This window comes from Phacochoerus africanus, chromosome 2 (genome assembly GCF_016906955.1).
Source record: "Phacochoerus africanus isolate WHEZ1 chromosome 2, ROS_Pafr_v1, whole genome shotgun sequence".
NCBI classification, from domain to species: Eukaryota; Metazoa; Chordata; class Mammalia; order Artiodactyla; family Suidae; genus Phacochoerus; species Phacochoerus africanus.
The window spans coordinates 272,615,707-272,625,397 of NC_062545.1; the positions used below are offsets into that span (position 1 = coordinate 272,615,707).

A 9,691-nucleotide genomic window follows, 5' to 3' on the forward strand; every position below is an offset into this window, starting at 1 on the left:
TTAAAATAGAGGCTGTGGGAGTTCCTGTCATGGCTCAGCGGTTAACTAATCCAACTAGGAACCATGAGGTTGCAGGTTCGATCCCTGGCCTTGCTCAGTGGATGAAGGATCTGGCGTTGCCACAAGCTGTAGTGTAGGTTGCAGATGAGGCTTGGATCCTGAGTTGCTGTGGCTCTGGAGCAGGCCAGCGGCTATGGCTCCGATTGGACCCCTAGCCTGGGAACCTCCATATACCGAGAGCGAGCAAGAGAACGGCCCAAGAAATGGCAAAAAGACAATAAATTAATTAAATTAATTAATTAAACAGAGGTTGTGGGGAGTTCCTGTTGTTGGACAGTGGAAACGAATCCGACTAGGAACCATGAGGTTGTGGGTTTGATCCCTGGCCTCGCTCAGTGGCTTAAGGATCCATCGCTGCCGTGAGTTGCGCTGCCGGTTGAAGACGCAGCTCGGATCCCACACTGCTGTGGCTGTGGTGTAGGCCAGCAGCCGCAGCTCCAATTCGACCCCTGGCCTGGGAACCTCCATATGCCGCGGGTGCAGCCCTAGAAAAGGCAAAATAAATAAAACAAACAGAGGTTGGGGGGATGTGTCCTAAATCAAGGAAACACAGAGCCACACAGAGAATGGGCGGAGGTCTGGGATGATGTGCAGCTGGCGGCTGAGCCCCCTCACTCGCCCAGGGAGTGACCACCACCAGCAAGTGCGCAGCACAGCTCCATACAGCTCCTTGTTTCACCCTCCCAACTCACCTGGGCCGCAGACTTGACTCCAGAGAGAACAGGACCTCAGAGACCATTCTAGAGCAGCATCCTCAACGAGCAGGGCCCCGGCATCACCTGAGGAAGGCTCGCTCTCTAACAGACTGCCACCGCCTCCCTCTTCAGAGTTTCTGGTTCCGCAGGTCTAAGGTGGGACCCTCAAATGTGCTTGCTAACAAGCCCCAGGTGGTGCCACTGGAAGGGCACAGAGACCCCAGACGTGGGCCTCCTCCCTCATCTGTAAGCTTCCCGAGGCCACGCCCCAGGACCCTCACCTCTGAACCATCATGGTGCAGATAGAGCTCACCTCACCCTCTTCCCTCTACTCCGGGGGCCTGGGTTTCACCTGGGGTAGGATGGGGTGAGAAAGGGCTGCTTTACCGGGGCCGAGCCGTGCTGCCAGTGTGAATGGGCACATCACTGCCACCTTGCCACTTCCTCTCAAGCCCACCTCCACTGCCCCTCCCTCCCAGAACCTCCACTTCCCATTACTCCCCAAGCCCTCCCATCTCCTTTCGGAGCCCTGAAGACACACCTGATGAATGCTTGGCTGTGATGGGAGCTGAGATGACCCCTGACCTAAGTCAAAATTTGAGAAGTTCCCGCTGTGGTGCAGTGGGTTAAGGATCCAGCACTGTTGCAGCTATGGCTGGGGCTCAGATACGATCCCTGGCCCAGGAACTTCCAAAAAAAAAACCTGACCCAGTAAAGTATATTTCCATGTAAACTAGCAAAGCAGTGGGGATATCTTGAATACAAAGTTGAATGTAGTGGGTTCTGTGATGCAACGTAAGCGATTACGTTCTCAGCCAGGTGAGAACTCTGAGAGTGTGGGGTAAGTGAACCCAGAACTCCTGTTTACTTGAACTTGCCTCTTGAGTCTATCTGGGCAGCAAATAGCTACTCAAAGGATGACCAGAGCTGACAGTCAACTAATGAAGTGCGCAATGATCAACAGGTTCACAGAAGCTGGAGTTCCCATTGTGGCTCAGTGGTAACAAACCCGACTAGTATCCTTGAGGACACGAGTTCAATCCCTGGCCTCACTCAGTGGGTTAAGGATCCAGCGTGGCTGTGAGCTGTGCAGGTTGTAGACGTGGCCTGGATCCTAAGTTGCTGTGGCTGTGGTATAGGCCAGCAGCTGTAGCTCCAATTCGACCCCTAGCCTGGGAATTTCCATATGACACAGGTTCCACCAAAAGCAAAAAAAAAGACATTTTTCCTAGAGCTGGGAGACCCTGTTAGGCCACATCACTTTTTTTTTTTCACATCACCTTTGAGTTATAATTATTTCAGGCTATTTAAGTGTTGTAGTATCAAAACTGTCTAGCAAACTCCAAAAGGTTGAGAACCCCAAATCTAATTCTTGAACATCTTTAAGAGGCCAGACCTCAGATTACAAATGAACATTCTCCAGCAGGGGGTGCCACAGGCTACAGAACCCACCAAGGTGAGGAAGCAGCAGCAGGTCCAGGAAGAGGTTAGAGCAGACAGGTAGGCAACTAAGTTCAATTCAAAGCAGGAGAGGAGAAATGCAGCAGAATCCTGCCCATGGATGAAAGCACACAAGAAAAATATTCAATTCAGTATTTCCTGGAGGTCTTTGGGAGATGCAAAAATACATGAGACCCACTCCCTACTCTCTGAGAGCTCAGAGTCCAAAAGAGACAGACCTGAATGCCCAAAATGCATTCACTGATTTAAAAAAAAAAAAAACTGGCTCAGCAGTAAGGAATCTGACTAGTATCCACGAGGACACAGGTTCAATCCCTGGCCTCAGTGGGTTAAGGATTCAGTGTTGCCATGACCTGTGGTGTAGGTTACACATGTGGCTCAGATCTGGTATTGCTGTGGCTGTGGTGTAGGCTGGCAGCTGTAGCTCCGATTTGACCCCTAGCCTGGGAACCTCCATATGCCATAGGTGCAGCCCTAAAAAGACAAAAAAAAAAAAAAGTTCTGCAACTGGATGGTCGTGACTGATGCATACTGTGAATACACTTGGTGTCACTGAACCGTACATTTTAATATGATAAATATCACATGCATCTTAACACAAAAAAAGAGAAAAGTGCACCCTACATTCTGACAGGATCAGAATGGGCTCCAGAAAGGTAACTGGGAGTTCCTACCGTGGCTCAGCAGGTTAACAACCTGACTAGTATCCACGAGGATGTGGGTTAAGGATCTGGCATTGCCGTGAGCTATGGTGTAGGTCGCAGACAAAGCTCAGATCCCGTGCTGCTGTGGATGTGGCATAGGCTGGCAGCTGTAGCTCCGATTTGACATCTAGCCACCCCCCAGGTTAGGTCCTAAAAGGAAAAAAGAAAAAAAAAAAAAAAAAGAAGCCCTTCATCTCAAACAGCTGGACTAGCCGGCTGGCTGCTGAGATTCATAATCCCCACACCTTAACAGCATTGTATTGGGTTCTCAAACTGCTTTCTCATCAGCAATGTCCTTTGATCTCACAGGAAGTTCCCCCCTCTCCAGATCTGAGCCGCAGCTGCAACAATGCAGGATCCTCCAATCCACTGGGCCAGGCCAGGGATTGAACCTTCGTCCTGGAGCTACAGAGTTGCTGCCAATCCCACTGTGCCACAGCAGGATCTCCTACAAGAAGTATTTTAACAAGACCCACTTTATAGAAGAGATCACATGACTGGTTAAATAAAATGAAGTTATAAAAAATTTTTAAACACAAAAGGATATTCAAGGTGTATTAAGTGAAAAAAGTAGGTCTATAAAATATTACGTTATGGTGTGATTCCATTTTTGTAAAGAAGAAAAATAATGGGGAAGACAGACAATAGAGAGATGAGGTCAGTATAAACCAAATGTCTGGGGAATCAGACTGTAGGGTGATTTTTATTTCTAGCTTTTGCTTATCCATATTTTTCCTAAATTTTGGATACAGACAACTTTTTTTTTTTGTCTTTTTGTTGTTGTTGTTGTTGCTGCTATTTCTTGGGCCGCTCCCGCAGCATATGGAGGTTCCCAGGCTAGGGGTTGAATCGGAGCTGTAGCCACCGGCCTACGCCAGAGCCACAGCAACTCGGGATCCGAGCCGCGTCTGCAACCTACACCACAGCTCACAGCAACGCCGGATCCTTAACCCACTGAGCAAGGCCAGGGACTGAACCCGCAACCTCATGGTTCCTAGTCGGATTCGTTAACCACTGCGCCACGACGGGAACTCCCAGACAACTTTTATAAGGAGAAAAAAAGGTAATCTGGAAAAAGCAATTTACCACTTCTGACTTCTGCAACTTTTTTTTTTTTGGCTTTTTAGGGCCACACCTGTGGCATACGAGGTTCCCAGTCTGGGGGTCCAATCAGAGCTAGAGCTGCCGGCTTACGACACAGCAACAGCAACACAGGATCTGAGCCGTGTCTGCAACCTACACCACAGCTCATGGTAATGCGGGATCCTTAACCCACTGAGCAGGGCTGGGGATCAAACTGGAATCCTCATGGATCCTAGTTGGGTTCATTACTTCTCAGCCACTAAGGGAACTCCTCCTGCAACAGTCTTACAATTTAATGAAGAATCTCCTTCAGAATTTCCCTCGTGGCACAATGCGTTAAGGATTCAGCATTCTTGTCGCTGTGGTGCAGGCCAGAACCACACTGTGGGCTAGATCCCTGGTCCAGGAACTTCCACATGCCACAGGTGTGGCCAAAAAAAAAAAACCCCAAAAACTCCTTCAGGGAGTTCCCCTTGTGGCTCAGTGGAAACAAATCCTACTAATATCCATAAGGATGAGGGTTCGATCCCTGGCCTCGCTCAATGGGTTAAGGATCCAGTGTTGCTGAGCTGCAGTGGAGGTTGCAGACGCAGCTCGGATCCCATGTTGCTATGGCGTGGTGTAGGACACCAGCTGCAGCTCCAATTCGACCCCTAGCCTGGGAACTTTCATATGCTGCAGGTATGGCCCCAAAAAGAAAAAAAAAACCTCCTTTAATGAGACAGAAGAGACTGATGGAAGTGAACCACCTCAGAGATGAAAGCCTTTACACCTCAGGTATTAGAATTAGTTCTTCAAACCCTCACAGGTTAAAACTATAGCAGCTACAAGAAAATCAACAAGCCAATCTCTTTGTTTAAAAAAAAAAAAGGTAAAAGTTAGACTGAGACACTGGAGTCTTTTAAAGTCTGAATCTTTGGCAAGCAAGAGCTATTTCAAGAATTTTTTTTTTAAGTCAGTGAATGTTAATTACACACTTACCTTCGATAAGGATGGGTAGCTATAACTAAAGTATCCACTCCCTTTGCTTTTTTTTTTTTTTTTGTCTTTTTGCCATTTCTAGGGCTGCTCCCTCGGCATACGGAGGTTCCCAGGCCAGGGGTCCAATCGGAGCTGTAGCCACCGGCCTACACCAGAGCCACAGCAACTCGGGATCCGAGCCGCGTCTGCAACCTACACCACAGCTCATGGCAACGCCGGATCCTTAACCTGAGGAAGGCCAGGGATTGAACCTGCACCTTCATGGTTCCTAGTCGGATGCATTAACCACCCAGCCACGACAGGAATTCCCACTCCTTATGCTTTTAACCAGAACCATTCCTATGCAGCAGAGTAACGTGGGAAGTACTCTGAAGCTAGATCAAATCTGGTTTGAGAACTGCGAAATGTTGGCTTGAGGCAAATCCTCAAGAGTAGGACTTCAGGAGTTCCCACAGTAGCACAGTGCACTAAGGTTCCAACTGCAGGGAGTTCTCTTCATGGCTCAGTAGTAACGAACCCACTCCACTAGTAACCATGAGGACGAGGGTTCAATCAATGGCCTTACTCAGTGGGTTAAGGACCCAGTATTGCCGTGAGCTGTGGTGTACGTCGCAGACATGGCTCTGATCCCGAGTTGCTGTGGCTGTGGTGTAGGCCAGCAGCTGCAGCTCCTATTCGATCCCTAGCCTGGGAACTTCCATTTGCCTCAGGTGCAGCCCTAAAACGCAGTCTAAATGCAGCAGCTCCAATTGCTTCGAGGGAGTTAAAGGATCTAGTGATGCTGCAGCTGCCGCTCAGATTCAATCCCTGATGAGGGTACTTCCTTATGCCATGGGTTCAGCCATGAAAAAAAAAAAAAAAAAAGAGTAGGACTTTGTGGAAACGTCACTGGCGTTGTTGAGGATGTAGGCTCTGCAGGTTCAAACACCTGTGTGGCAAGTGAACCCTGTTTCCTCTTCTGGGAAATATGCAGCCCCCCCTGTAACGCTCATTTTTACTGAGGAAAAGCCAACGTCCTTACAATGATCTGCAAGGTCCGATACCTGACCTGCCTCTCCTTACCCTCTCTGACCTCACCTGGGGCCATTCTCCTTCCTCTCCAGCCCCATCTGCCTCCTCACGCATCAGATGTGCTCCAACCCCAGGGCCTTTGCACCTGAAGTTGGCTCTGCCTGGATGGTTCTAACTCAGGTATCCACTTGGCTAAATCTCTCGCTCCTCCAAATTTTTGTTGAAACATCACCCTCTCAGTGAGGCCCGCCCTGCAGCCCACCCTCAAATCCCCAACCCAGTCTTTCTAATCCCGCACCCTTTTCCCTTTGTCCATGGCACTACTGCCTCTAACACACGCTGCAATTTATTTATAACGTACATTGTTTATTTTCTGTCCCCTGCAAAACTACGGCTCCAGGACGGAGCTCCAGCACTGTCGACTGATGAATCATCAGCGCCAGAACAAGTCTCTCCACACCTACAAAACCTACACCCAGACCCCTCAGAAGCCCTGCCCTCATCTCAGACAATCTCGTTTGTGTGCTTTGGGTCCAACTACGTACTCGAAAGCCGGCGTATCTCGACCTTAAGATGCAGCTCGGGCATTTTATTAAGTGAAAGTCAGTCTGAAATGCCTAAAAACTGCAGTTCACATAAAGACCTCCACAAAGTGGGGTCTTTAGAGGTTTTTAAAGAAAAACCCTTTCTGTTGGTAGTCAAAGACTGGGGAAATTGGGACAGAGTATCCCAAGAGTTAGTTTCTGTGGATTAAAGTGTAAAAATTAAACGGTGCGACCCGAGAACCTGGCCTGGTGGCCGCGCGCCATCCCTCACCCTCCCGCCCGCGTCCCCCCGAGCGGAGCCCGCGCCCTCACCGTCTCCCCGCGGATGCCCTGGACGGCCCTCCACTGCGAAGGCACCGACGCTACGCCCAGGGTCTCGTCCTGCAGCGGCCCGGGCCGCTCGGGCCCCTCGGGACTCGCAATCCCGCGGGTCGCCAGCGCCTCAGCACCCGCCCTTCCCGCCGGGAAGAGTTGCCCTCTCAGCGCGCAGGTTGCCATGGAGACGGCTCCGCCTCCTTACGCCGGCGCACTCCGACGCGACCTTCGTCCCTGCGCCTCCAGAGCGGAAGACTGAGGAGATGAGGCTATCGGCGCCATTTTTGAATTTGTCAGAGCGCCTCCTTCCAAGACCCGAGAAGAAAAGATAAATTACTCTTTTCCGACGATGCGACAAGCAGTACTACTTTTGCATTCTCCAACTTCAGAGGGAGCACGCTTAGGGCATGCGCAGCTGCTCTGGAGAAGGGGGACGGGAAGTGCGGATGCAGGGCACAAGTGCCAGATTCAAAGATGGCGCTGGGCGGCCAGGCGCAGAGACGAGGGCGGGAGTCTGCGGCCGCGGCGGGCTGGAGAGTTGCGGACTTAGAGGTGCAGTGCTGGCAGTACAGCCGGATGCGCCAGCAGAGCCCTACGACCCCATGGCTCCAGTTGGCGGCCACCTCAAAGCCAAGTGGTCTCCCTCTTACCATTTTCTGCCTCAATAAAATGGCGATTTTAAATGTCCACATGTAGATCCAGAGTGTGGTTGCGTAGTTGAAAGGCCCAAATGAGGTCGGATATAGAAAAATGCTTAAGCCAAAATTAAAGACCCGAACAACTACCCCATTATTGAGTTTATCGTGTAGCAGGTCGAGTCCACAGTTTTCTGTATGTTGATCCTAATAACTCCTCAAACTAACTCTATGAAGAATCAGCTGTTACATGTCCCATGAGGGTGGTTGATGGTCAGAAAAGTAACTGCTCCAGATCAGCTGCATCGTATTTGCCCAAGATCTCGGGGGCAGCTGCTTGGGCCCAAGGCCCTATTCAGAGACTCCTAGCAAGAGTCCTCCTGCCAGGTCCTCTGGGCCACTTTCCTCCTATCCCTAAACTCTCAGAGGGTTGTAAATCTGCCCAATCAGAGGCCCCTCTGCACCACTTCAGCACTGAGTTCTCATCAGGACCTTTTTCCAGCCAAGGCCTTGAGGACTGATTAGATTAGGGATGGGGGGGGCAGTGGGAGAGGGGGCATGGAACGCAACAGGAATTTCTTCCTAAAAATAAAATGGAACCAGATAAAATTCTCCTTGTGAGGCCCTCTTAACAGAAAAATTTGCAAACACCACCAAGAATTCCAAAAATCATACTCAGAAAAGAAGTTCAAGGCTATAGGAGTCAGAATGCCTGGATTTGAAGCCTGACCAGTGCTTTGTCCCTTTAATAGACTTGGTACCTCTTTGGGCCTTGGTTTCCTAGACATAAAATGAGACTGCAAAAGGCTAAGGCCAGTAGGACCTGCTTTACCTGATAAAGGAAGGAGAATATTTCAAGAAGAGAAGGATAGTCCAAGGTATTCCGTGCCCCAAACAATTTCGGTAGAGTTGTGGGAACAAAAGCCAGCCTGCAGAGGGTTTAGGAGGAAGTAGAGAGGGTAACGGATATTATTAGGAAGCTCAACACAGGAAGTAGGTATGAGTGAAAATAGGCAAAACCTAACAAACTGGACAGTAATTTGACATTAAAGTGAGCCTCCTCTTTAACCTAGAAATCTTACTTCTGGGAATTTTTCCTGAATCAACAATAATAGCTTCAGGAGTTCCCATCGTGGCACAGTGGTTAATGTATCCAACTAGGAACCATGAGGTTGCGGGTTCGAGCCCTGGCCTTGCTCAGTGGGTTAAGGATCTGGTGTTGTCGTTAGCTGTGGTGTGGGTTGCAGATACGGCTCGGATCCGGCATTGCTGTAGCTCTTGGGTAGGCCAGTGGCTACAGCTCCAATTAGACCCCTAACCTGGGAACCTCCATGTGCCACAGGAACAGCTCTAGAAAAGGCAAAAAGACCAAAAATAATAATAATAATAAAATAAAAACAATTACAGATTCGCACAGACATTGAGACCCAAGGATATTCAGCAATTATTCATTTACAGTAGTATTACTATGATAACAGCAAGATTCTGCAGTCAGCCTAAATTTCTAAGCAAAGTCATGGCACACAACAGGTGTTCACTAAATATTTGAGAAAGAATGAACGCTGAGCCTTTGGTTGGGTTTTTCTAATACATGGTATTAGAATCTCAGGTGGCCATTAAGAGTGTTGTTACACTGCTCTTTAAATGTGGCAAAATGTTTGCAGCATATTAAAGCTTTTATAAAATCCAATTTATGTACATTGCACCTTATCCTATTTTTATAACAATATATGTATCTTTTTCCTTTTTTATTTTTATTTTTTGGCTGGGCCTGTGGCATGCAAGCAAAACTTCCCAGGGCCACGGATCAAACCCCACCACAGCAGTGACAACGCTGGATCTTTAACCTGCTAGGCCACCGTGGTACTCCACAATATATACTTCCAACAAAACCCAGAGGCATGGATCCAAATATGGATAACAGCTGCTCCTGGGTAATTTAGGTTTTTATTTTTCTCTCTTTGTAGGGTTCAAGTCTTATTGTGGTTTATTTGTGATTAGAAAGGAGGGAACGAAAGAACAAAGGTTTGCTGTGTCAAGTATTACACAGGACAGCTGGGGAAACGTTTCCAGGGTGGGAGAGTCTTGAGCAGGCACATGTGCCAGAAAGGAGGAGGCTGGAAGGGGAGCAAGGCTCACTGGAGGAGGAAGAGGAGGAGAAGCAGAAGTAATTGGACAGGAAGTGGCCCTGTGGTGCTTGG

At 49.0% G+C, this 9,691-nt stretch overlaps 1 protein-coding gene across 2 annotated transcripts in view; it reads right to left on the reverse strand.

Moving 5' to 3' along the window:
* Window positions 1–7,159, reverse strand: part of DYNC2I2 (dynein 2 intermediate chain 2) — a 27,555-nt gene extending 20,396 nt beyond the window's left edge. The window contains exon 1 of one of the 2 annotated variants that reach the window (XM_047768588.1): window positions 6,853–7,159. In XM_047768588.1, the coding sequence (XP_047624544.1) occupies window positions 6,853–7,038 (186 nt within the window). In that variant the 5' untranslated portion in view covers window positions 7,039–7,159. The remainder of the gene's footprint in view (window positions 1–6,852) is intronic. The other variant, XM_047768589.1, reaches the window with a different exon arrangement.
* Between the last annotated feature and the right edge of the window lie 2,532 nt (window positions 7,160–9,691).